This window comes from Amphibalanus amphitrite, unplaced genomic scaffold (assembly GCF_019059575.1).
Source record: "Amphibalanus amphitrite isolate SeventyFive unplaced genomic scaffold, NRLGWU_Aamphi_draft 002261F_arrow, whole genome shotgun sequence".
NCBI classification, from domain to species: domain Eukaryota; kingdom Metazoa; phylum Arthropoda; class Thecostraca; order Balanomorpha; family Balanidae; genus Amphibalanus; species Amphibalanus amphitrite.
Window position 1 is genome coordinate 27,415 of NW_024883746.1, and position 25,811 is coordinate 53,225.

Consider the following 25,811-nt stretch of genomic DNA (forward strand, 5'->3'; position numbering starts at 1 on the left):
TAGACATTCGATGGAATAGGCGATTCGGGCGTAGGTCAGCCGGGCGTAGGTCACCCGGGCGTAGACATTCGATGGAGTAGGCGATTCGGGCGTAGGTCAGCCGGGCGTAGGTCACCCGGGCGTAGACATTCGATGGAGTAGGCGATTCGGGCGTAGGTCAGCCGGGCGTAGGTCACCCGGGCGTAGACATTCGATGGAGTAGGCGATTCGGGCGTAGGTCAGCCGGGCGTAGGTCAGCCGGGCGTAGACATTCGATGGAGTAGGCGATTCGGGCGTAGGTTAGCCGGGCGTAGGTCAGCCGGGCGTAGACATTCGATGGAGTAGGCTATTCGGGCGTAGGTCAGCCGGGCGTAGGTCACCCGGGCGTAGACATTCGATGGAGTAGGCGATTCGGGCGTAGGTCAGCCGGGCGTAGGTCACCCGGGCGTAGACATTCGATGGAATAGGCGATTCGGGCGTAGGTCACCCGGGCTGATCCCAGCAATACCTCCTGGCCAGGCTTTACGAGCGCGGTCACTGAGACCGTCCACCGCGCTGGCGGAGCCCCGCGCGCCGCGCTGCACTGCCGAGCTTGCAGCGCGCGCCGTCGAGCTGTCGGCGGGCAGGCCGGTCGTCGTCGCCGACGTCGGCAGTCGACGCCGACGAGGCTAGGGGTGCGCCGCGTCGCCGCGCCGTGCCCACCGTGCTCGTCGTGCCCGGGCGTGCTCCGAGGAGATCGTAGGTGTTGTATTTGTCTGTCTTGAAGACAATCTGTTAGTACACTCACTGCTCCGGCAGCCGTTGCTGTTTGGATGTGAGCCGTTGCTTTACGAGTGACTGTTTCAAAGCTGCGGGTGATCTTTGGGACTTAACTCTTTCCGACTCTCACTCATCATATTTTGATAGCGGACAGTTACTGCTGAAGCAACTCATCGTCTTTGTGAACTAATCACGTGGATAATGATTTTGACAATTGTGGTTTACGGCTGACCAACTCTGTGCCATTGAAGAACGATCGAACGGTGCTGTGGAGCTAAAATACCGCCTATGCTCCGAACAATGGCAAAGAGAATCGGGTCTCAGGCAACGGCTTCGTGCGGTCTCTTGGCGCTGCTTTGTTTTGGCCTACTACCAACTGGTGAGTACGTTGACGTTAATTTTAAGCAGAAAGTGTGTGAACTGGTAACACTGTCAAGTTGATGATGTAAGCTATGAATGAAGGTAAGTTGTCAGTGATGACCTACATGGTCATGCATTTTGCTTGGCGTGAAAGCATATTGTATGCCTTCCATGTCGTGACATTGGTCTTAATTTCGTTCACCGCATTGCCACGTTGCATCGAATGAACTGATTTTTTTCCCTAGATAAGTTGTAAAATACATCCATGTTCTACCCAGAAATGAATATTATATCGGCAACAGTAAGCTAATATGGATCAGCCCAGTCTCGAGCCGCTGACAAGTTAGTTAATTAAAATATGTTGAGCAGAGAGACGGCAGCTGGCGCCGGGTGGTGCCCACGCCAGCTGGGAACTCTGCTCCTCCCTCCCCACCCTCACTTACACCCAGAATAGCGCAGACCGTTGCTTACAAACATCGACGAAAGCAAATCCCAGCTCTGAGGCCGTCTCCCAGTTCGCTGACCTCCCACTCCCCCTCCTCACGCCCTCTGCCCCGCCCCTTCTGTCCGGCCGACTGGCCCGTCCGCAGAATAATGCTTTCAACGCTGGATTTGTGGACCACTTCGAGACACATATGAGAGACAGTAGCGGTAGTAAAACCTGACGTATTACGAAACGTTGGTCACATCTGGTGTCGCTGTCGGCTCCTATTCGACAACTGATGTGGGCCGACGCCGCAAATGTCAAATCAAATAGAAAATGTCTCGCAAACATCCTGCAAATGGAAGGGTTTTGTTCGCTGGAGAGTTGTCCTTAGATAATTGATGACTGGCTGTTCTTAATTAGGTTGTGATGTGCATTTTTAATTTTGCAATAGATACATTCAAATTCCTCATTTTTACAACTGAAAACAGTTCAATATATTTCTTGCCCGATACAATCGTCAATTGCCTCAATTTTTATTCGTCAATAAATCTTAAAACTCAATATATAGATCACAATATTTTGCAATGCTCAGAGCATGTATATTTATTATTACTTATACGTATACGTACGTATAGTACGTATACGTAATATTCATTTCATCTTCATGTTTGCTCGATGCTTCTAGAATGCATTATTAGCAATTTGCCACCCCGATAATAGTTTGACCTTTTTTGCTCATGTTTCTTTGTTTTCCCATTGTTTTCCCATTGTGTTTTCCCATATGTTATCTTTCGTGACTGAAATAAGTGTATCTCGTTACAAGTTTCCAATCATCCCTCAGCGTACATAATGTTTTTAACTAACAGTAACTGAACTGAACTGAAGTAAATTAATTTAACTTATAACTGAACCTAGCATTGACATCGATCCCTGATGTGATTGGTACAAAGGTGCGACTTTGTTTGAACCTTGTTTAGCAGTTTTTAAATTGTTCTCCTGAAATCCAATCATATTAAATAACCTACTGTGGCCTTTGATCAAACTTTGACTTGATCCGTGACCTTCACTAGAGCAAACAAGCGTGATTTGAGTAGATTTGGCCGATGTCTTTTGATGATTATCTTCCAATGTGTTTACGATTCGGATCTAAGAGAAACTTGCGTTTTTTACCATTCCTTCTTTTCGAAAGAGGGTAGTGATTCGTATGATAACTGCAATTATTTCAATTTATTATTGTACCCTGAACACCGGACAGCATCGTCTTATAAGCATGTCTTCGTCCCAACTGTTCCTTTCCTCACCAACTGCAACTTGTCATGATACTAAGCGGGATAAGGCAATGAAAAAATGGCACACTCTTCCTATTAATTGCAACGTTTGTAGATAAAAAGTGACATCAAGCGTTGATGGCACAATATGAACACAAAACTGACAGAAGGGCAAACATGTTATGTTCGTTCGCTTAACACGCCAAAAAATGTCCATATATCGAAATTCGAAAATACCCAGTGTTTCGCCCAATTGCGAAAGATGTATCGGCTATCGCTGCAAACTAAAGTTTTGGCTGTTGTTTAACGGACTCAGCTGATGTCGATGGATTTTCCGGTTGGGTTTCGTTTCGTTGAACCTTGACCTTGTTTTGTTTGTGCCAACGCGGCACAAGTTGGTCGCAGTTTCACGCTTCCGTGCAGGGTTACAGTGTAAGATTGCATTTAATTTATATATTGTCAATGATGATATGTATGAAGTTATTAGAGAGAGTGAAAGGTTATTGTTGTCATGTTATAGGCCCAAGAGAACAGATATGGGAAATATTGACAGACTGATATAGGCACGTGGTGCGTCGCATTCGCCAAAATTGAACCTGTGTTCCAGTCCATTTGTATTTGTCAATTATGTTATTTTCTGTTTTGTTAAAGCAAGTCATTCTTTTCAGGTTTCGAACATCATCTTACATCACTTCATGCTAAAATACAGTGATGTTTGGTTTGAAACGCCCTAGTTTAAGCTTTGAATTTTAATATGACGGAAGTTGGTGAAACATTCGAAACACTGCCTTGAATCACAGATCTGAATTTAGAAATGATGAAGAAAATGGGCGAGACCAAAGATGCTGATCAGATGCAAGCTGAACATGATAGATTTAAGATGCTGAGAGCAAGCAGCAAAAGGGCATTCACTCGTATCAAGAACAACCTTTTGAAGGCCATTGAAGATGATGATGGAGTTGAACTGGTTCGTGACTGGTATTCTGAGCTGAAAGAAGCCTGGGCCAATGTGGAAAGGACCCATGAACAGTTCGTCAGTTGCTTACCTGTATCTGATTCAGAAACTGAAGAAGAGTGGATCAAAGCATGTGATGAGATGTTTGCTGCTGCAAAGAAGAAGACATACAAGTACACCGAACTAAAGGATGCAGCCAAACAAAGGGAAGGTCAGAAGAGCAACATCAAGCTCAGCAGGGTTGAACTACCTAAATTCAGTGGTGACCGCAGGGAGTACCCCAGGTTCAAATCTGATTTTAACAACCATGTCATCCCACATGTCAGTGATGGTTCAGCTGCATATACGCTAAGAACATGCTTGAACAAGAGAGGACAAGACCTGGTGAGGGTGGTGGATGATGATGTGAACGAAATGTGGAGAAGGCTTGATGAAGAGTATGGTGATCCCTCACTCATGGTGGATCTCATCATCAATGATGTCAAGAAATTCAGGATGATCCGAGATGACAAAAAGAGACTGATCGAGTTCATTGATCTCATAGAGAAGGGTTATCATGATCTCAAGTACATGAATATGACAGCTGAAATGTCCAATGTTGGATTCATCAGCCTAATTGAAGGAAAACTGCCTCAGTCAGTCAGAGAGAAGTGGGCAGAAAGGGTGAACAAAGAAGACACAGATGTCAATAGGAATGACAAGTTCCCTCATCTCCTGAAGTTCCTCTTGGAAGTGAGAAGAGTGACAAAATACCTGCTTTCCGACATCAGGGACCCAACAGTCACCCCTACTCCAAAGGCTGCTGTGCATGTTGGTTCGACAAACCACAACACAGAACAAAATCGACTGAAATGTCTACTGCATGGTCTTGGAGACCACACAACACAAGAGTGCAGAGGATTCAAGAGCATGAAGCCTGAAGAGAGAAGAGCTCTAGTTCAGAAGAAAGGAGGCTGTTGGTGCTGTCTGAAGAGAGGACACAGAGTAGCTGACTGCAGGTACAAGTACAGATGTCCTGTGACTGGATGTGATCAATATCACAATGAAGCATTGCATCTTGCTGAAGCGGCTCCAGTCCTCACAACAGCTGAATCTGACTCGTCTGCATGTTTGTTGCCGATCATGAAGATACGGAGCGGACGAAAGGAAGTGAATGTGCTCTGGGACAGTGGGTCGACCACAAGTTTCATCACCAACAGAAAGGCAAAGGAACTGAACCTCAAAGGGAGGCCATGCTCTCTCGAGATTGTAGGTATGGGCTGCAAGAACAGTCAGCTGAACTCCAAGAAGTACATCCTCCCTCTGACTGATCAGGATGGCCACTGCGTCGACTTTGAAGTCTATGGAATCGAACAGATCTCAACAAAGATCAACCTGAACATGAAGGATGACTTCAGCTCAACTGTACTCGATGCGAAAAGGCCCAAGGGTGAGATTGAAGTTCTGATTGGCTTTGACCATGCTGCGCAACACCCAGTCAGAGAAAAGTCAATGGAAAATCTGGTGCTGCTGCGCAACAGGTTTGGTGTGTGTGTGAGTGGGTCACACCCCAGCTTGGTCGAGAAAACTGAGGTCATGTCGATGCACATGCAAGTGTGTGCAATCTCACCAACCAGTCTGGAAGATTTCTTCACCACAGAGTCACTGGGAACGCAGTGCACTCCCAAGTGTGGATCGTGCAAGTGTGGCAAATGTCCCCCAGGGGGCAAAGACTACACTCTTCGTGAGGAGAGAGAGTTGAAACTCATTGAAGCAGGACTTCAACATCATGATGATCACTGGGAAGCCTCCTACCCATGGGTCAAGGATCCGAAGGAACTGAAAGATAACAGACAAGCTGCACTGGCAGTACTGAACTCGACGGAGAGACGACTAAAGAAACACCCAGAACACGCATCTGTGTACCAAACCCAGATTCAAGACATGGTGGACAGAGGAGTGGCCAGGAAGATCACAGAAGAAGAAGCTGCTGGGTATGATGGCCCAATCCGCTACATCAGTCACCATGAAGTTCTGAAACCCGACTCCAAGTCCACCCCGTGCCGAATAGTTTTTAACTCGTCTGCTCGCTTCCAGGGGCAGATCCTGAACGACTTCTGGGCCAAAGGACCAGATCTGCTGAATAGTCTTCTGGGTATTCTGCTACGATTTCGTGGGGACTCAGTGGGTGTGGTTGGAGATGTGAAGAAGATGTATCATTCCGTGAAGATACCGCTTCTAGATCAACACACGCACAGGTTCTTGTGGCGTGATCTCGAAGAAAGAGAACCAGATACCTACGTCATGACATCTGTGTCGTTCGGCGACAGACCTGCTGGAGCTATCGCCACTCTCGCCATGCGTAAGACAGCTGAGCAGGGACAAGCCCAGTTCCCAGGCGCAGCTAGAGTGGTGATAGAAAACACTTACATGGATGATGTCATCTTCAGTACAGCAAGTCGAGATGAGGCCACAGTTATCACCCAAGACGTGGAGAAGATGCTGAAGACCGGAGGGTTTCACATGAAACGCTGGGTCATGTCAGGAGAGAAACCGGACCAAGAACGCGACCTGACTGACAAGGTCCTGGGAGTCAGCTGGAAGCCAGAACAAGACATGTTCTGCTTTCAGACCCAGTTGAACTTCAATCAAAAGAAGAAAGGTGTGAAAGTTGCAGAGCCGCTAGCCCCAGGCGAGACATCAGATGCAGTTCCTGATCCACTGACGAAAAGGATGGTACTGTCTCAAGTGAATGGAATCTACGACCCGTTGGGTCTGGCTGCTCCGTTCACCGTCAAAACCAAGATCATGATGAAGAGGATGTGGATGGATGAGATGAAGGAACTCAACTGGGATGATCCGATTCCTGCTGCTCGAAGAGAAGAGTGGGTGGAACTCCTCAGTGAATTCCACGGAATGCGAGAAGTGGAGTTCCACCGGAGCATCAAACCCCCGTTAGCAGTGGGCAAACCGACGCTGATAGTGTTCTGCGACGGGTCAAACGAGGCATATGGAGCGTGCGCGTACGCAAGATGGGAGCTGAGCGACGGCAACTTTGAAGCCCGTCTCATCGTCGCCAAGACCAGAGTGTCTCCTGTAGAGAAACTGACTATCGTGAGAATCGAACTGAGTGGAGCTGTACTTGCTGCAAGACTAGCAACTTTCTTGAAAAGAGAACTGCAACTTGAATTTGGTGCGACGTTCTTCCTGACGGACTCAGAAATCGTCAGAGCAATGATACAGAAAGAGTCTTATGGATTCGCCACCTTCGCTGCTGTTCGAGTCGGTGAAATTCAACATACAACAGACCCGACTCAGTGGTACTGGGTCGAAGGAAATCTGAATGGCGCAGACTGTCTCACAAGAGGGAAACATCCAACCGAGCTTGGAGGAGACAGTGAGTGGCAGGCTGGACCGGAGTTTCTTAAGCTTCCGATCTCAGACTGGCCTCTGAAGATGGACAGAATCAGCTCCTGTGAGCTACCAGAGAGACTCGCTGTCGTCATGAAGTGTGAAGAGGCTGGAAGAAACACAGAGAGTCTCATGGACATCAGCAAGGTCTCAAGATACCGTCGTCTGATGAGAGTCACTGCAAGAGTCATCAGCGTCTTCTGCAAGTTGAAGCCAACGTTCAGGAACGTGAGTCAGCAGCCGTCTGTCGAAGGCCTAGAAGCAGCAGAAAGGTACTGGGTCAAAGAAGCACAGAAGATGCTACATGAAGACCTCAGTGGGGGCAAGTTCAGAAGACTACGCCCGACATACAACAAGGACGGCATCATAATGGTCGGCGCTCGAGCTGAAGAATGGCTGGAGATCAGCTACAACCGCCAGCAGCTACCGCTACTGCCGTTCCAACATCGTCTGTCGCGGTTGTACGTGGAGTACACACATCAGCAGGGTCACCTGGGCACTTCTGCAACAACTGCCAAAGTCAGAGAAAGGTTCTGGATCATCAGCCTGCAGAGGATCTCCAAGGCAGTGCGGTATGGATGTGTCATCTGCCGCAAACTCGACAAGAAGTTCGAAGCACAGAGGATGGGCCAGCTACCAGTGGAGAGGCTGAAGCCAGCGCCAGCATGGAGCAGCACTGCGCTGGACTATTTCGGTCCCATGCTGATCCGAGGAGAGGTGAACAAGAGGTCCAGGGGCAAAGCCTACGGAGTTCTCTTCACCTGCATGCTGAGCAGGGCCGTTCACCTGGATCTGGCATCCGACTACTCAACGGATGGATTTCTGATGGTATTCCGCAGGTTCGTGTCTGTCCGCGGATGTCCATCAAAGCTGTTATCGGATTCTGGCTCACAGCTGATGGCTGCAAACAAGGAGCTCCAAGCTGCCGTGAGGCACCTGGACCGAGATACGTTGCGAGAGTTCGGAGCAGAGAACGGCATATCATGGGAGTTCACCACACCTGACGCGCCTTGGCAGAACGGTTGTTCTGAGGCACTCATCCGATCTGTGAAACGGACCCTGTCATCTGTGATCGGAGATCAGGTGCTGAGTTTCTCTGAGCTGCAAACTGTCATGTTCGAGGTGTCAAACTTGCTCAACGAACGACCAATCGGGAGACATCCGACTGATGTGCAGGACGGCGTCTACCTCTGTCCCAACGACCTGATTCTGGGACGAGCCAGTCGCCGAGCACCATCTGGTCCGTGGGACCAGTCGACGAGCATCAGTCGGCGGCATGAGTTTCTTCAGCGTTTGGTTGACGCTTTCTGGCGGAAATGGACGCGCGACTTCTTCCCGACACTTCTGCCGCAGCAGAAATGGCACGTGACGAAAAGGAACGTTCAGGTGGGCGATTTGGTGTATCTACAGGACTCCAACGCAGTGCGAGGAAATTGGAGAGTTGGTGTCGTGACCCGAGTGCGTGAGGGACGTGACGGACGTGTCAGAGACGTGGACATACGATGCAGAAGTGCGACGGTATGTGAAGGCGGGGCGGCTAGGCCTGCCAGCCGCTGTGTAGAGATAACTCGTTCGGTTCATAGGCTGGTGGTGTTGGTTCCAGTCGAGGAGCGCGACGGGACGGTGCAGCTGGACTCGACAGGCGGCGTCGGGTCTGCAGGCGTAGTGACGTGAAGGATCGCGATGCAGACTCGGCGAGAGTATGAGTGACGGGTACCTATTGTCTTGTGCGTTGTGGGACAGCAATGTTATTAGTTGATACGCAGATACTTGTTTCAGTTCAAGTGAATTCATTCGTGCTGTGCAGCGCTCATGAATTGTTGAGGCGGGAGTGTTTCGCCCAATTGCGAAAGATGTATCGGCTATCGCTGCAAACTAAAGTTTTGGCTGTTGTTTAACGGACTCAGCTGATGTCGATGGATTTTCCGGTTGGGTTTCGTTTCGTTGAACCTTGACCTTGTTTTGTTTGTGCCAACGCGGCACAAGTTGGTCGCAGTTTCACGCTTCCGTGCAGGGTTACAGTGTAAGATTGCATTTAATTTATATATTGTCAATGATGATATGTATGAAGTTATTAGAGAGAGTGAAAGGTTATTGTTGTCATGTTATAGGCCCAAGAGAACAGATATGGGAAATATTGACAGACTGATATAGGCACGTGGTGCGTCGCATTCGCCAAAATTGAACCTGTGTTCCAGTCCATTTGTATTTGTCAATTATGTTATTTTCTGTTTTGTTAAAGCAAGTCATTCTTTTCAGGTTTCGAACATCATCTTACATCACTTCATGCTAAAATACAGTGATGTTTGGTTTGAAACGCCCTAGTTTAAGCTTTGAATTTTAATATGACGGAAGTTGGTGAAACACCCAGAATGTTCTTTCAGGCATGTTTCTTTTGCAAATCCAAATATTTTATGACTACCTGTGTCGTTTTTCTATAAAGAAAATAGAAAACATTGACTTTGGTAAGTGACACACGCTCCAGCTGGATCACATTCCATTTAACCCTCGCCGGCCGAGGGGGGGAGGGCGGGTGCCGCCCCCCATAGGGTTTTTTTCGCGATAGCTCCGAACACGCTGGGGATAGAGAGCTGAAACTTGACATACCTGACCTTTGATCCAAGCCGGATCTTTTGACACCAACCGCATTTTTGGGTCAGGTCAGGTCACTGACCTATGACGTCATAAGTGAACCTCTGCACGGTCTTCAGATGTCGCAACTTCGCAACGCCCTCACTGCCAGAGGAGATGTCACAGGGAAATGAAACTTGCAGGATCTAGTAGCCATTATGAGTCCCACAACTTGCATATCTCGGATTTTCCCTAAAGGTCATATGAGTTCAGGTCATTTTCGTGACCTCACCATTGTAAGTCAATGGGGAAAAATTAAAACTGCTATTCGGGCGCCGGGAACGATCTCCAACTATCTCAAGCACACAGAATCGTGATTTGATGCACTCCTTGCAAGGTTAGATGCGTCACTTTTGCAATGTTGACCTTGCGTGACGTCATTTATGACGTCATCAAGGTCATATTAGTTTTTCGTTAATAACTCTGGATCAAATTGAGCTAGCGAGTCGGGAAAGCCACCAATGGACTCAGGAAGACCTGCCAAATCGAATGATATGCGACATGACCTCTTTCGACCAACTTCGTGACCTGAGGGTGCTGACCTGACCTTGACCTGAGGTCAACACCCCAAGTTGACCTGACCCAGACAAAAAGTATATCATTCGACGCGCCTGAGCGAGACGAACACGATGCTGCCAAAATCGGCGCTCTGCGGCCGTTTTTTTGCGAAGTTATTCATCAAAAACTGAACCGTACCTTGGGACACTTGACCTGACCTCAGAGGTCACCGGTTGACCTAGGACCTTAAAATCGGGTACCAATCTCTGCGTCTCGTAACGGCGCACACGCTCGCTTTTTCCGCGACGCGCTAGCTCCACCAGGGGCGAAACGGCGAGGGGGGGGTCGTACCCCCCCCCTCGGCCGGCGCGTATGTAGAAAACCAATAGGTCCGGCGAGGGTTAAATGTCACTGTTCACTTGGTCTAGACAATGCCTAAATGCGACCCAACACGGAACAAAGTCACAGGCACTAGTTCGTGGGAAACAGTCGGCAATAATGAAATGCTCCGGCTGACGGCTCATTTCGAAGCCTGTACAATAGGTCCAGTGAGCTGCATGGGACAAAGTTTAGCCGGCAGCAACCCGACACAGTTCGTATGCAAGTTCTGTGTGAAAGCTAGAAGTCACGGATATTGCCACAAATAAGCGGCCGAAAAACATTATCAACGCAAACACTGCAACAAAAGTCTGCGTTTTCAGAGGAAACAGATGAATGCATAGGCTTAAGTGCGTCCGTTTACAGTGAATTAGCTTTAAATTGTCCTCAGTGAATTCCAGTGTACTCGTTGAGACCGTTTTTGGTAGCATTTAAGCAAAGAGTACACCTTACCAAAACGCTTCCCAGGCGTCTCCTCATTTATCCCTGCCGCCACAGACCTGTCGGCACTAACTATTATCCATGTTTTGCATGTTATAATGCATGTTTTGAAGCAAGCTAAACGACTAACGCTAAATAGACTCGCATGATGCGCAGTGTTTCGATTCTTCGTGCAAAATAACTGGTCGCAAAAATATATAAATGTGACAAAGTGCGGCAGCTTATGCTTGTTTTGCTGTTCCGACAAAGTAGCATCCAATTGCCTTTAGGCTAAAACGGATAGCGGAAGCCATGAGGCTAACAACTATTTCTCAATGCATCCACTGTGTGGCTTTCACTCTGCCGTCCACCGCCCAGGCTTGCGCCGCCTTTATACCTGGACACCACTTCCGTACCTGTAACTCGGGACACCCTCGCGCCTCCTCCCCCCCCCCCCCCCCGCCGGCGAGGAAGCGACAAACAGGCCCGAACATCGGTGATTGATTCGCGTCAGAGTGGCGCCGACTATCGGCCGCGCGGCCCGCTAATTAACGGCGGCCCCGGGGACGATCGCCGTCGACGGAGCCTCGTCGCAGCCGACGCGTCGACACCGGCCGACGCCGGTCATTATCGCGCCGTGTTCGCAGCCGGGGGCGGAACACCGTGGAGCTAAGCAGGGCCAGAGGACAGGAAGGGTCAGACAGCGGGAGCAGCCGAGGGAATGGGGCTGGGGCGATGAATTTCATACTAGCGGAGGCAGCTGGAACTGATGATGGGGCTCTAACGTTTAATTACGAGTTCACGCTTGATTCACAGGTAATGTTCCCGACAGGCTGATAGCAGCTAAGGGATTCCTAACAGCTTTCCTGGAATCTGATTTGATGGGTGATTACCTGATTGCCTGTACTCATGAGCTAATTCATTAACGCCATAGATCAGCGGGGAGCTGGCTGCGAAACGGCCAGGAACATAGGATGACTTGAATGAATAAATTTTATTATTGTTGGACAGTCTAGATTGTAAGTAAGACAGCTAACTTTGGATTGACGTCAAAAGGTTACATTTCCTACCCGCGAGTGGAAGAAAAATGAGCCGGAGCTCCGTTTGCGTCCGCTGGTGTCAAGGCTGGCGCGTCGAGCTATGCGGCACAGCATACCACTGCAGGCGCCCACTATCAGAGCCATCTAGCGGCAAGGATAGCATGAATATGAGAAACTCGGCCGCGGCCGAAGCGTAACCTGTCAAGCGTCGTTGATTCAGAGTGTGAGGCGTCTCAAAAATAGACCACTGTTACTATTTTAGACATACGGACCAAATAGACCACTGTGGCACTCAGTTTGTGCGGTCCGTCATTGTCAGCGGGTATGGTCGGTAAAACGGACTTCTGCTGGACCTGGCCAATGTGTTTCAAGGCAATCCAAGAATGTGGCCAATTGGTACGGTCCACTGCGTTCGGTATGGTCCGGTTGGTCCAGGAGTGTGTTGGACACGGTCCAGCGCGGCCCGCAAGTGTGGCTACTGCGTTCCAGACGTGTGTTCGGTACGGGTGTGGGTTCGGTTCACTGTGGTCCAGGAGTGTGTTGGGTACGGTCCAGCGCGGCCCACAAGTGTGGTCGATGGCTGCATTGAAGGTGTCCTCTGTAGCCACCGGCGGCCGGTTCACTCACACTCAAAGGCCGATCCGATACTGCAATCAATAGCGCGGAGCGGGCACCTCCGCCGACCGAGCACGTGTCGCTCCGCCCCGGTACCCGTCCCCCGCTGCGAGTTGCGGTGTCACCGTCGAGCTCGCCTCGCCGAGGCTCATTCATCAACGCGCGACGTCGATTCTGTCCCGACAGGGCGCCGCCTGCGTCTCACATATTCACGCAATCTAAAAGGCAAGCACACTTGCAGGCTCCAGCACGACCTTTGCGCTAAGAATCGACACACGCACATCGCATGCGCCATTGACATTCGCACCCCAGTATTGGTGGACGACATGCAATACAGCATAGTCACTTGCAGCAGCAAGCACGAGCTAACGTTCGCTTTTATCTGGGAACTGAAATCCGCACGACTCTCTGACAGCCGAGTCTGTTAAACCTGGCTGCAACTCAGTCGATAATTAGATTCGTTTCGTGCCGTTTGTCGCCGAGTCTGTTGATTCAGCACCGGTTCGAGCGGCTAACAGCTGCCTAGTGGCACAATATAAACTGATGATTACGCGGAACTGTAACTGCTACTGTAACTGCTACTGTAGCGTGCCAACTGCACTGGGATAGAATTTTATAGGTCAACTATTTACGGTACAAATTCCACTAGTGTTGAGTATCCATGACAGGTTGGATGATGATGTAAATAATAAACCAAATTATTACAAATGCATTCAAATATATTCAAAAAGATACACAAAGCTTTCGACTCGTGTTCGGGGTCGTTTTTCCATTGGTATGAAAATATCCCTATATTTTGGTAACATTGGCAAGATAACAATGGCTGCGGTGTCACAAAACATTAGCGCATCATCCGATCATCGACGAACACAAACATGACATCTTAATCCTTCATCGCCGCACCTTTATGCCAACATCACATCACAAGCTCACCACCGACATTACCATCGCATCATCACGAAGCCATCACGAAACCCCCACGGCAAGTACGCGTGTACTTTCACGGAACCACCACAACATTACCATACCTCCACGACAACTCATTCACGACGCCGCCACGACACCAGCACGCCTCCAGCACAAGTCCATCACGCCTCCACCACCGCCACAGCATGCCTCCTTCGCGGTACCATCCAGGGTAATTTACTGCGTTTCCTTAGTTCCCTGACGAGCGGAGTTATCCATCTAAACTGGCACGGCATGGTCGGTTCGGCGCGCATCCGGTCAGCGTCGTGGGGGAATGGTTCTCGGCACGACACCGTCTGGGAAGCGGGTGTGTTCTGCTCCCAGGACCGTGGAATGAGCCACAGGTGGTGGGCCGCTGATCTGCATACGGGCGCTGGCAGTGAATAAAGCCGCAGACAGGAGCGAGATGATTGGGTAAATGTTATTGGACTGAGCTAATGCAGTGGTGGTGTGGATTTGTGAAAGCAGGAAGAATCACCCGACATGATTGCTCTTGGCTGGGTTCAAAATAATGTAAAGAACAGCAGCACGAAATACGCCCACTCTCAATTCCATAGCTGCATGATAAGTTTCGGCGTGGGAGTGACAACGGGCTCTCGCAAGGCATCCCTACATAAGATACAGCGCAATCAATGAAGAATGGCAACACACTGGCAGCCATGTGGGCGTTAAGCCAAATGAGATCTCCAAACGATCTCTGGTGTGAAAGATGTGGGCGAAGCTAAGGCACTTCGGAAGTTCCGGTAAGGTGGAAATTAGCTCCGCACAATTTAAAAGTATCTTTACTCACTGGATCGAGGGTATGCAGCACTGGAATATGATGCATTGAAATGTGATGGATGAGCTGGGATCGATAACCCGGACAAAGTCATTTATAAACCGGCCACGTGGAAAAGCGGGCTGCCAGCCGAAGCCAAGAAGTGGCACAGTCGCATTTGCTCTACGCAACACTGAAAGAGCTGCCTTTACGCTTCATCACTCTCTAGTCACCTCAAAGTTACGGGCTTTATTTGAATGCAATACGCTCGAAAAAACAAACGACTCGTAATGATTTGACTTCAAGCTTTCTTGAATTTCTGAGCCTGCCACTGGGTTTCATTCCTCGATGACTGATTGCTCGCCGTCTTTTCTATCTTTTTCTGTGCTTGATCTAACTATATGGCCTGTTTTAGCTGAGCTGTTACCCTAAGGTTAATTGAATTAAATCAAAAGAGTTTTTGCTTGCGTCCGACATAGTGTCAAGATCACTACGAGACATTTCTCGTTTGTTTGTCTTGTGGTTTGCAGTTCGTCAAAATATCACTGGTAACGTTCGGTCTTCAACACCAGCATGATTTTATCCTCAGCCACATTCCCTTCCCAGAATCAGTCGCACTCGCCGCGCGCTTCCGGCCCGCTGAACCATGAGCACACGGCTCACGACTCCCGTATGTAGGTTCACTCAGCGACCGTGACCTGTGCCGACAATATACCGTATACCGGTCGGGACGAGAGTAGCACGCGTCCGTCCTTCCGCCTGTTTGCAGTGCTCACTAATCACGTTTGTCGGCGCTGACCGATGCGGTGCTGATCATGTCCGGCAGGCGACTGCGACACACTCATGAGAACGGTGATGGCGACGGCAGGAGACAACGTCACCCTGCCCTGTCCCGGCCTGGCGGGCTCGGCTGCCCCGGACCCGGGAGCGGTCAGGGCCGGATCCGGAGCCAGGATTGGAGCCGGGACCAGGGCCAGGGCAGGGACAGCCGGCCACGGTGGATACCTGGTCTCTCAGCTCACCTGGGAGTGCCCGGGTCGACGCCGATGTCCCGCCGCTGCCGACGACTCGGTGAGTAGTACGTGCTCTCTTGCATATCGCGTGAATGTTTTCATAAATTAACCCGCGCCCTGCTGGGGGGGGGGGTGTTTGAACACCCCCCTTGTGGTTTTTCGCAAATATCTCAAAAACGGCGGCGCGGAGCGCCGCCGTTTTTGGTACACCTTATCATACATCAATTCTACACATGTTGTAAAAATTTCAGACCAAGGTCGTTCAAGGTCAGGTCACCAGGTCACTTGAAGTGACCTCACCTCATAAAAACTTTCAATGTCTGTCATATCTACACCGAGTGACCGATCGCTTTGAAACTTTCAGCGATTGCTAAGGGCAATAGCATGTACAAAATGTATATCTCAGAATTTTGATATCAATGACCTAAGGTCAGGTCAATTTTGCGACCTCCCCATTATAAGTCAATGGGAGAAAATTGAAATGCGCCTCTTTTGGATGCAAGACATTATAAACACTCCCAAACACCGAATTACAAGTGGTTTAGACACACTGAACATGAAAATGGTGTCCGTGACCCTTGTTTATGCCCTGAGGTCATCTTAGGTCACAAATGGTATCTAACAGTTTTTCGCAAATAACTTTTGATAGAGGCATGCTAGAGCGATGAAAACGCCTTAGATGTGTTCAGCTCGACGATACGGATCGACTGATATGCAACATGACCCTTTCCGGTCAGGTCATGACCTTGACCTGAGGTCAAATTTTCAAGTTGACCTTTCAAGGTCAAATTATAGTTCATTCCATGCGTCTTGACGAGAGGAACACGATGCCGGTAAAAGTAAGCTCGTACAAGGCTTGGGTCAAAAGTTATTGCAGAAAAACTGTTTCCGAAAAAATCGGCTATTTTTGCAGTTTTTGCCCCCTGCAGGCAAAACCGTTGACGTTAGGTCAAATCTGAGAGAATTACTCAGAAAGGGCGTTAATAGGGCTATCGAATGCGCTTTTCCGCGGCGCTGTAGCTCTATTGGTTCCCGAGTTATGCGTTGGCTTCTTGGAAATTTTCGACATTCGACCTGGAAATCGGCGAAATTTTGCCTTCAATGACCTCTGGTGACCTGACCTTTGACCTGACCAAAAATTGACCGAAGTGATTTCGTCATCATTTTTGACGCTCTTTCGAACGCCGCCTTCCGCGTATCGCTACGTGGCCCAGGAGCCGAGTTACAAGGGGGGTGTTCAAACACCCCCCCCCCCCCCAGCAGGGCGTGGAAATCCAGGACCCCCAGCCGGGCGCGGGTTAAGAATATGTTCGATATTAATTTAAGCAAAATGCAGTCGTCATGTAACAAATCCTTAATCGTAAGGACTCCAAGCCCACGTGCGACCCTGAGTGCATAAATATTTATTATAATATGCAGCCACACAGTCGTCTTTTTGCATGCCCGCGCCACTCTGTCATGCCATCTCATGGCATGTGTCAGTATGTGCAGAGAAAACATGGAACCATTTGTAAACCAGTGAAGGGCGGTGTCCCTCTTATTAATGACCGTAAGCAATACCGCAGTTCCTGATTGCAGGCGACATGCAATGAATTTGATTGTAGACTGTCTTATTGCACTTGATTAGGGGCCGAAAATCACACCCGATTATTCGCGACACAGTAATTTGAACAAGTAAATTTATTGCGTGAAGTAAATTCTGGATGTGATTTGTGACTGGCATTCAGTCCAGGTGTGGAAGCCATTAAGGCTTTATTGTTCTGACCCAGACCAAACTGCAATTCCACTTTCGTGACGCTTATAATCCACAAGACACACAGACAGGTGGTAATGGGGTTAGATATCTTCAAATTAATTATACATTTAGCATTTAATTCCAGTGTACAGTTGACCATGCAGCTCTTCAATTTCTCCTCAACTAGGTCATTATTTAAATAGCTCTAAAAGTGTGATAGTACAAATATATTCTACGTGTACTATTGTTGTCAAATAACCAGTAATCTGATTTCGCTTTCCAGCACAGAGCTGTAAAAGCACTGGTACAGTGGTGAGCTGCAATAAATTACAGATTGTGCCATTTAAAATTAAAGCGAATAATTTAACCACTACATCATAACATAACAAAATATTCATATTTATTGCAAAGCATATAAGTACGATACACCAATTCACAGATCTTTTGCTAAGCGTAAATACAGTTGAAATCAAAAAGGCCAAGGGAAACGGAAGTATTTTTCAGGTTGATCAGGATTTCTGCTCGCCACTGAACCTATTGATCAACATGTCAGAAAAGATAATTTGCAGGCAGCAAATATGGTATTATGGGAACTGATATGCTACCTGATTCGCCTTGGCCTTTAACGTTTGGTGATTAGCGGCGGCTGAAACCTGTAATCCTTTTGGTTGACGCAGAGACGAGGTTTTTAATGTCAGCTCCCGCTGCTTTATGTCCGATTATGGGCCGGCCAGCGGGCCGTGCATTTGTACCTGTCGTTCGGTGTCAGGCCATCACCGTTAGCCTTATTTATCATGCGCTGATGAAACTGACGCTCTAAAAGCGGTGTCCGTCAGCGCTGACCGATTCCCGTGCACCGCAACAACCGGCCGGGGTGATGTGTCATCAGTGGTGACCGGTCAGGGTGATGTGTCATCAGTGGTGACCGGCCACTGTGACGTGTTATCAGTACACTGATGTGGCGTCCGGCCGGAGTGATGTTCTATCAGTGGTGACCCCTCCATGGGTTATGTTCCATCAGCTTACTGAGCAGCGTTCAGACTTCGGACCAACCGAGCTGCGTACGTTCGGCCTCACGCCGGTCACCGGAGGCTCAATGTCCAAGCTCCGGTCTTATTTATTAGACAGATAATGTGCCCCTGTATCAGTCCAGTCCATTACCAGCTAACACCTCACAGTGTCACTGAGGGTCGCGAGGCGCCAGAGCCGGATCAGGGGCATATGACGACGCATCCACAGACGCAAAAGCTGCGCAGATTGTTCGCGGAGCTGGCGGAAGCTGTGAACGGTGATTGTAAAGCGCGCTCACATGCAACCTAGATAAAAGACAACTACACTATTGGCACGTTTGCCCACGGTTTATACGATAAAGATACGAGAGCTACGAAGTGAGGTACGGAAGCTACGAAGCAATCTAAGAGAAGGAAATATTTCGAGTTTTGTAGCATGAATAATCGAGTTTGGTAAGGATAAATGCAGACACGAACACAATAGAAATATACAGAAGCTGCCAAGCCAGCACAAGTTGTATACTTGCACTTCTTTGCAGCAATATGGAAAAAATGCTGCAGTACAGGGAACTGCATAACCATAAAGTGTAGCTTATCCAATGTTTTTTATTGACATTTTCATTCACTTCATCAACGACCTTGTGTTTGGAGATCAGATCCATTCCGTAATACGTATTCTTGCAAAAGCGCATCACGCACAATTGCATCATTAGCCTTGTCTTCACATACTCGTATATCTGCAGTGGGTTCGGCATCCTTTGTACAGACCTCGTCAGTATTCTATGCACAACCACTCCTCGACGATTCATGTTCTCCTCTAATAATCCGTAGGCCACTGTTATGTCTCATTATGTTGTTCCCATAGTTCAAGGGCTTTTCATTTCGTCCGTAGTTCTTTAATTTAAACTCCGCCGGCTGCTTTGTTCAGCGAACGTGCCCTAACCGCGCATACCACGCGAGTTAACTCAGCACCCATTAGGCCTTTTCAAAAGATCCATTTCCGTTGAGTCGACTGTGCCGCAAAGTACAGGGTGCCATCACGGGTCGGGGGGGGGGGGGGTCAGGGGGGGACGTCCTCCGCCCTGACAGTGCCCCCTGTCACCAGTGACACGCGATGTCAGCGAAGACAGCCATCAGACAGGATGTTCAGACGAGCGGGTGACAGTGTTCACCCAGGCCCGGCGCGAGCGGTGATGGTTCCCGACTTCAGCCTCCAAATGACACTGCATGTTTAGATCTGAGAAATTTGATAAATATGCACGAATTATTGTACTCTGCGACTAAAAGACCAGTAAGATCAGTACGATGTGAGGTTGATTTGGTGACATTTTGAATAAACGGAAAAACACCTTGACGAATATTTGCCCATGTTGATAAAGGAATTATACATACTACATCAACCTTGATCTAGGAAGATATAAAGCTTTACAGCTCAGAGTTACCAGCTATCTACTTCGCGACTTTCTCTGCGCTAGAAAACAACCAACACTAGCCAACACCCTAATACATTTACGAGTAAGACAAACAAGCCGCGGCCGCCGCTATTGGGTTTACTAGCTCACTGCGACACCTTCAGACTGGTGAACTTGCCGAAATTGGGCCGCAACTCTGGTGGCATTCCGGACGACCGGTCGTGTGGTCAGCCTGCAACTTGTTCTGATGCGTGCCGCGTGCCGTGCGCTGCCAGCTAAAAACATGCCCCAATTTACGCTGGCGTCTCGGGCGACCGTCGGGGCCGGTGCCCGTCCGTCGGGGACCTTCCAGCGCTGGAGAGCGGCCACTCGGAGAGCGGCTGGCTGCGGAAATCGGTGAGGGACGGAGGCAGTAGCGGCCAACAGCGAACGGCGACACGCTGCGGAATTACACGCGTCAGGCGATTTCTGCTTTGTCCGCTAGGTCCGCCAGCTCGCAGCTCTCTGCAGCTCGGAGTTACCGGGACCGATGCGCTGTTCGTTTGTGAACGGGCAGCGAGCTTGTTTGCCGAGAGAGCGGCAATCAACGCCGACGGCTGGACACGCAGCACAAGATAAACACAAACGCGGCGCAGCGGCGGCCGTGCGGCGCGGCCGCTGACACTGCCGCTCTGTCTGGAACGGAGAACAAGACAGACCACTGCAGGCATCGCTCCAAGCGCCTGCTAAATCTAGTAACTCCTCACAGTATTTTTACTTTGTCGCAAAAAAAGCCGGACAATGCTGCAAGTGTGTTAGATTATCGGCTTGAATCACCATACAGGCACTGCTGAAGAGTAACATAACCTCTCACTGGGTCTAATTTCCATGGAAAGCCTAAATGTGCCATGAATAGATCAAGAACTGGTGTCCTTGATTCATTGAAGTTTATCCAGATTGATTTTTGCACTTGTTCTGAATCGCTGATATTAAACACCAGTAAGAACATACAAAGACACACATTATCCTATGTCCTGTGGTCACGACTTGTCTGTCTTTGTTTCCAATTCTTAATTATAAACACGAAACGAATACGCACGTTTCGCAGCATGAAGAATAGTCATGTTACATAACTATGAGCAATGGCTGTAACGGCAGATATATCCGCATTGCATAATGTATAATTCGTTACGGCTAGATCGTAGCAATATTCATACGCAACTTACTTTCTATTGCGATGAAATTTTCACCAAGGCGCCAAAGTCATTCCAGCACACTTGCACCAGTCATTACCAGGGAGTGACGATATTTTGTCGTTGGTGACCTTTCGATGATTAGTGATCACGGCTGCTGTGTAGGAACGCCATCCGGCAACAGCACAAAACATGAGTGCACACAATAAATAGTACGAAGGCTCACGCCATACCACCCTTCTGGCTCCCGTAACAAAACGCCACTGTTTTTTTAGGGCTGATAATAAGTTTGGTCAAAATTAATAGACAAGCCCGAATAAAGTTACAAAAAGGAGTGCTGGTGTCGCACACTGGGCTGAATGTCGAACTCGAAAGGCTATGTAATGATTAATTTTGAACTGTGCCATGACTATCGGATATTTCATACTTTGCTGAATGCCATTGATGAATTTGACTTCAAACTTTGTAGTTCTTTATATTGTCAATGTACATGATAAATCAAGAAAGCCAGCTATACTATCCGCATCATCGTGGCATCGGACGGCCTCATTGATGCTAATTGGTAGCTCGATCCCGGCTTTACACCCTGATGCGAGACGATCCTCAGGTGCAGGGTCTCTCGGTCGGCCAGTCAACTATCTGGTTTTGGATGCATCAGCGGAACTAGACCTGTTCCCACTTCCCGTCCTCCCTTTGCTGCTTCTAATGCACCCGATCAGTTGACCCTTTATTTGCCCTGCCTTGGACATATAGCACAGGGGTAGGGGGTAAGGACCATCTCACCGGCTCTTTGCAGAATAGTTAGCCCACGTTTGCTTTGCCTTAGGACCAGAGGTTCGGACCCGGAGCCGGAGCTGGAGCCGGCACATTTTGCCCGGAGCCGGAGCCGGAGCCGGAGCCGCCATGACGTTTCACCCGGAGCCGGAACCGATTTTTTTCCGAAGCCGGAGCCGGAGCCGGAGCTGTCTGAAATTTCCACGGCTTCGCATCCCTGCACATAGGGGATGTACTGAGTTGGAGCCGGAGCCGGAGCCGGAGCCGCCGGAGCCGGACCATTTTACTCGGAGCCGGAGCCGGAGCCGGAGCCGGAGCCGGAACCGGAGCCGCCGTGAAATTTCACCCGGAGCCGGAGCTGGAGCCGATTTTTTTTTTCTCCGGAGCCGGAGCCGGAACCGGAGCCGTCTGAAATTTTCACGGCTCCGCATCCCTGCTTAGGACCATACGGTAGCTACGCCCTCGTCTGCTCTGCTTTTGGCGCCATTCTGCAGCATGGCCCCCCTGTGGCCCATGCAGCTCTCCCTCTTCAATCCTCTCATGGCCGCCCTACTGCGGACCTGCAGTACCAACTACCATCACCCTCAGCCGGCGGAACGGAGCACCCGCCACAGTCCTCGTGAGTCGTGTTTCTCTCCCACTGCCACGCGGCGGCTAGGCTCTCTGTTGTCTCTCTCTGACGGACTCGAGTGGGGCGGCCGCTCCCCTCTCGCTTTGATGCCGACCGACCAGCGCTCGGCGGTGGGGAATCGTGTTATTATCACCGGCTGCTGTTTTCTCTCAGATCCCACTTCTGGTGCGTGTTTGGAGGGAGGGAGAGAGAGAGAGAGAGAGAGAGAGAGAGAGAGAGAGAGAGAGAGAGAGAGAGAGAGAGAGAGAGGGAGGGAGAGAATGAGAGAGAGAAAGAGAGAGAGAGAGAGGGGGAGAGGGAGAGGAAGAGGGAGAGAGAGGGGGCTAGGATGTCATCAACATGTCCTCGGCCTGCTTATACGTAAAGTAAAAAACGTAAATGAATGACGATTAGAATTTGACGCTGCGACTCATGTCGTTAGTCACTTCTACATATATATTCTCTGATAACTTTACTTCCACTGGACGACACGACAGACGCAAATTTAAATGCATATGCAAATAGACAGTTGTGACGCGGTAAATTCACAGCCGTTTGGGGCACGTGTCATATCTGGACCTAAAGATGCTAGCAACACAACACTCATGAACGGAATCACTGTCAGACACATCATCATATTGGCCAACGCTTAACGAGCATAGGCTGACTAACGCATCAGACATTCCATGCAGCTATCAGAATGTCATTTGCTGTATCTATAGTCATTAGGCTCTTCATCTGTCTGCCAGGACTCGGGATACTGAGACGATCTGACAGACTATTTGGAAGATTGAGCGCCCGGTGCATCCGTACGTTGCAATGCATTAATCCTTTGCATGGAGCTTTTGTGCAGTGACTGAACCTCGTGCAGAAATGGTACCGCTCAGTGACTGTGGTGAACCTGTCGGACCCCGATGTGACTCGTTGTTACGCAGTGTGACGCAATGTGACCCAATAAAACCCAATTTGATCTCGTGCTAATCGCCGTGTTCTAATGTTACCCAACGTGACCCAACATGACCCGGTGCAACCCTATGTGACCCAGTGTGACCCAATATGTCACGATGTGACCTAATGTAACCCGGTGTGGCCGCGGTGTAACCTGCTAGTACCAAATCTGGCCCAACATCAAATGCCAGCCTTCCTTTCTCCGTATGAGCCAGTGTGACCAGTGTGACCCGTTGTTACCCAATAGGGTGACAGTTATTTTCTGATTTTTTGAAAAAGCAAAAAGGCAGTTCATTTTATGGTTCCATATAGCATAAAAACATCACATGCAAAGTTTCATCCGGATCGGATGATATTTAACCGTGCCTCCTCGAACTTGAATGTATGCATTTTTATCCATTGGGCCAGCACTAGCAGTGTAGACCTTTCTGGTATGTAAACCATAAGCAGTGTTTCTCAGCTATTCATAACGATGCAATCATAAAACAAAAGACTGTGGTACACGAAAACTAGTGATGTATTTTAAAACGATTTAAAAAAAACTGAGATAAGACTTAATACGTCTTGTGGCAGTTGGCAAACTTGGACCTCCTGAAAAATATGAGCACCTGCGTCGAATGCTATCGCGCATTACTGCAGATGCCGGGTGACGGTGCCTTTGCTAGCGTTTGGAAACCTTCCACGGTGTGCCTCCACCACCTGCAGGATGTACTGCCTCTGGTCCTCATCCTTGGTGAGGGTCAAATTGTACGCTTCCATCAGAGCGACGCCACGCTCGGCGAAGTCGTTCAACACCGTGATGCCGTTGGCCTTCCCCGCTGCGGCGACATAGCGGGGGTCGTCATGCCACTCGGCAGGGTCGGTCTCGACTCTCGAGGAAGCCGTCGTCAATTCCAAGAGTGACGAAGAACGTCCGCGACGATGTGGTCACGAAGTCTGCGCGGGTGTTCTGCGTCAGGTCTGCGCTGAGATCAACGACGGCCCGCTTGGTCCTCCGAGCCTTCGTTCGAGGCGAGGGCCTCAACCATGGCCCGCTTTCCATGCATTGGTAGGCTCTCGTCAAAGAACGCCAACGGGACTAGGCTCTCACTCAGATACCACAAATGACGTCGGGCGAAGCCGCTGAGGAGTGTCTTTGCGTGGGATTTGTCCTTGTACCTGGCCAACGTCTTCAGAAGGGAGAGGTCGTTCTTAGGGGGGTTTCGTCAGAAGGGAGAGGTCGTTCTTGGTCGTTGATTCGTCAAGTTTGCCGTGTCGGTCTACATTTCCGCGTGGTACACCGCGCCGAGCCCAACATCGGCCCGTAAGAACGACCACTCCCTTCTGAAGACGTTGGCCAGGTACGAGGACAAGTCCCTCGCCAAGACGCTCCTCAGCGGCTTCGCCCGACGTCACTTGTGGTATCTGAGTGAGAGCCTAGTCCCGTTGGCGTTCTTTGACGAGAGCCTACCATTGCATGGAAGGCGGGCCATTGTTGAGGCCCTCGCCTCGAACGAGGGCTCGTAGGATTTTTACCAAGAGGGCCGTCGTTGATCTCAGCGCAAACCTGACGCAGAAGACCCTCGCAAACTTCGTGACCACATCGTCGCGGACATTCTTCGTCACTCTTGGAATTGACGACGGCTTCCTCGAGCCCGACCCTGCCGAGTGGCATGACGACCCCCGCTATGTCGCCGCAGCGGGGAAGGCTAACGGCATCACGGTGTTGAACGACTTCGCCGAGCGTGGCGTCGCTCTGATGGAAACGTACAACTTGACCCTCACCAAGGATGAGGACCAGAGGTAGTACAACCTGCAGGTGGTAGAGGCATACCATGGAAAGTTTCCGAACGTTAATAAAGGCACCGTCACCCGGAATCTGCAGTAATGAGCGATAGCATTCGACGCAGATGCTCAGACTCGTCAGGAGGTCCAAGTTTGCCAACTGCCACAAGACGCATTGAGTCTTATCTCAGTTTTTTATCGTTTTACAATACATCACTAGTTTTCGTGTACCACAGTCTTTTGTTTTATGATTGCATCGTTATGAATAGCTGAGAAACTCTGCTTATGGTTTACATACCAGAAAGGTCTACACTGCTGGCCCAATGGCTAAAAGCGTACACATTCAAGTTCGAGGAGGCACGGTTAAATAGAATCCGATCCGGACGAAACTTTGCATATGATGTTTTTATGCTATATGGAACCATAAAATGAACTGCCTTTTTGCTTTTTCAAAAAATCAGAAAATAACTGTCGCCCTATTACCCAATGTAAATACAAATGACCCGATGTGACCCGTTGTGACACTTAATTACCCGTTGTTACCCTCAGGGTCGTCTGGCCGAGTTCTCCGGCGGCGCCGTGACCATCCTTGGAGACCAGAGGCGCCTCTCAGTAGACCGTCACAGCTGGTCACTCACCATCTCACCGGCCCAGGCCGACGACAGTGGTCACTACAGCTGCTCATTCAACAGTCAGCCCTCGGAGCGTCGCGTCGTGCTGGTGGTGCTAGGTGAGTGTTGGACCCTCCCCTCCCTTTCCCTGCCTCCTACTCACCCCAGCTACCCTCCCACAATGGACCGCCAAACTGTAAAGCCCTCGTTAGCCGTTAGTTTAGCTGGGTCATTAGCTCCTTTATGCTAGCGCAGAATGTGTCAAATTGTACCCGATATGAGTCAATGCCTAACACGTTTGGAGTTAGGATAGTGAATA

At 49.5% G+C, this 25,811-nt stretch overlaps 2 protein-coding genes across 3 annotated transcripts; both read left to right on the forward strand.

The window, feature by feature from the left end:
- Positions 1 to 650: 650 nt before the first annotated feature.
- LOC122376723 lies at positions 651 to 25,611 on the forward strand (the record flags this gene model as incomplete). Its single annotated transcript, XM_043356660.1, has 3 exons — positions 651 to 1,117; positions 15,270 to 15,514; positions 25,431 to 25,611. Coding segments are annotated over exons 1-3 (517 nt in total), but the record flags the coding sequence as incomplete, so codon positions are not given.
- On the forward strand, positions 6,842 to 9,504 carry LOC122376724. 2 transcript variants are annotated; one of them, XM_043356662.1, is made up of 2 exons: positions 6,842 to 8,742; positions 8,791 to 9,498. In XM_043356662.1, exons 1-2 carry the CDS (start codon positions 6,962 to 6,964, stop codon positions 8,810 to 8,812), a joined length of 1,803 nt encoding a protein of 600 aa, XP_043212597.1. In that variant the 5' UTR covers positions 6,842 to 6,961; the 3' UTR covers positions 8,813 to 9,498. The 2 variants fall into 2 exon arrangements, with proteins under 2 accessions (XP_043212597.1, XP_043212596.1); XM_043356661.1 differs by having other exon boundaries at positions 6,843 to 9,161; positions 9,398 to 9,504.
- Positions 25,612 to 25,811: the final 200 nt, after the last annotated feature.

Coding starts and splice junctions, on each gene's coding strand:
- LOC122376724 (XM_043356661.1), top strand. CDS start 6,962: ATGATACAGAAAGAGTCTTATGGATTCGCCACCTTCGCTGCTGTTCGA.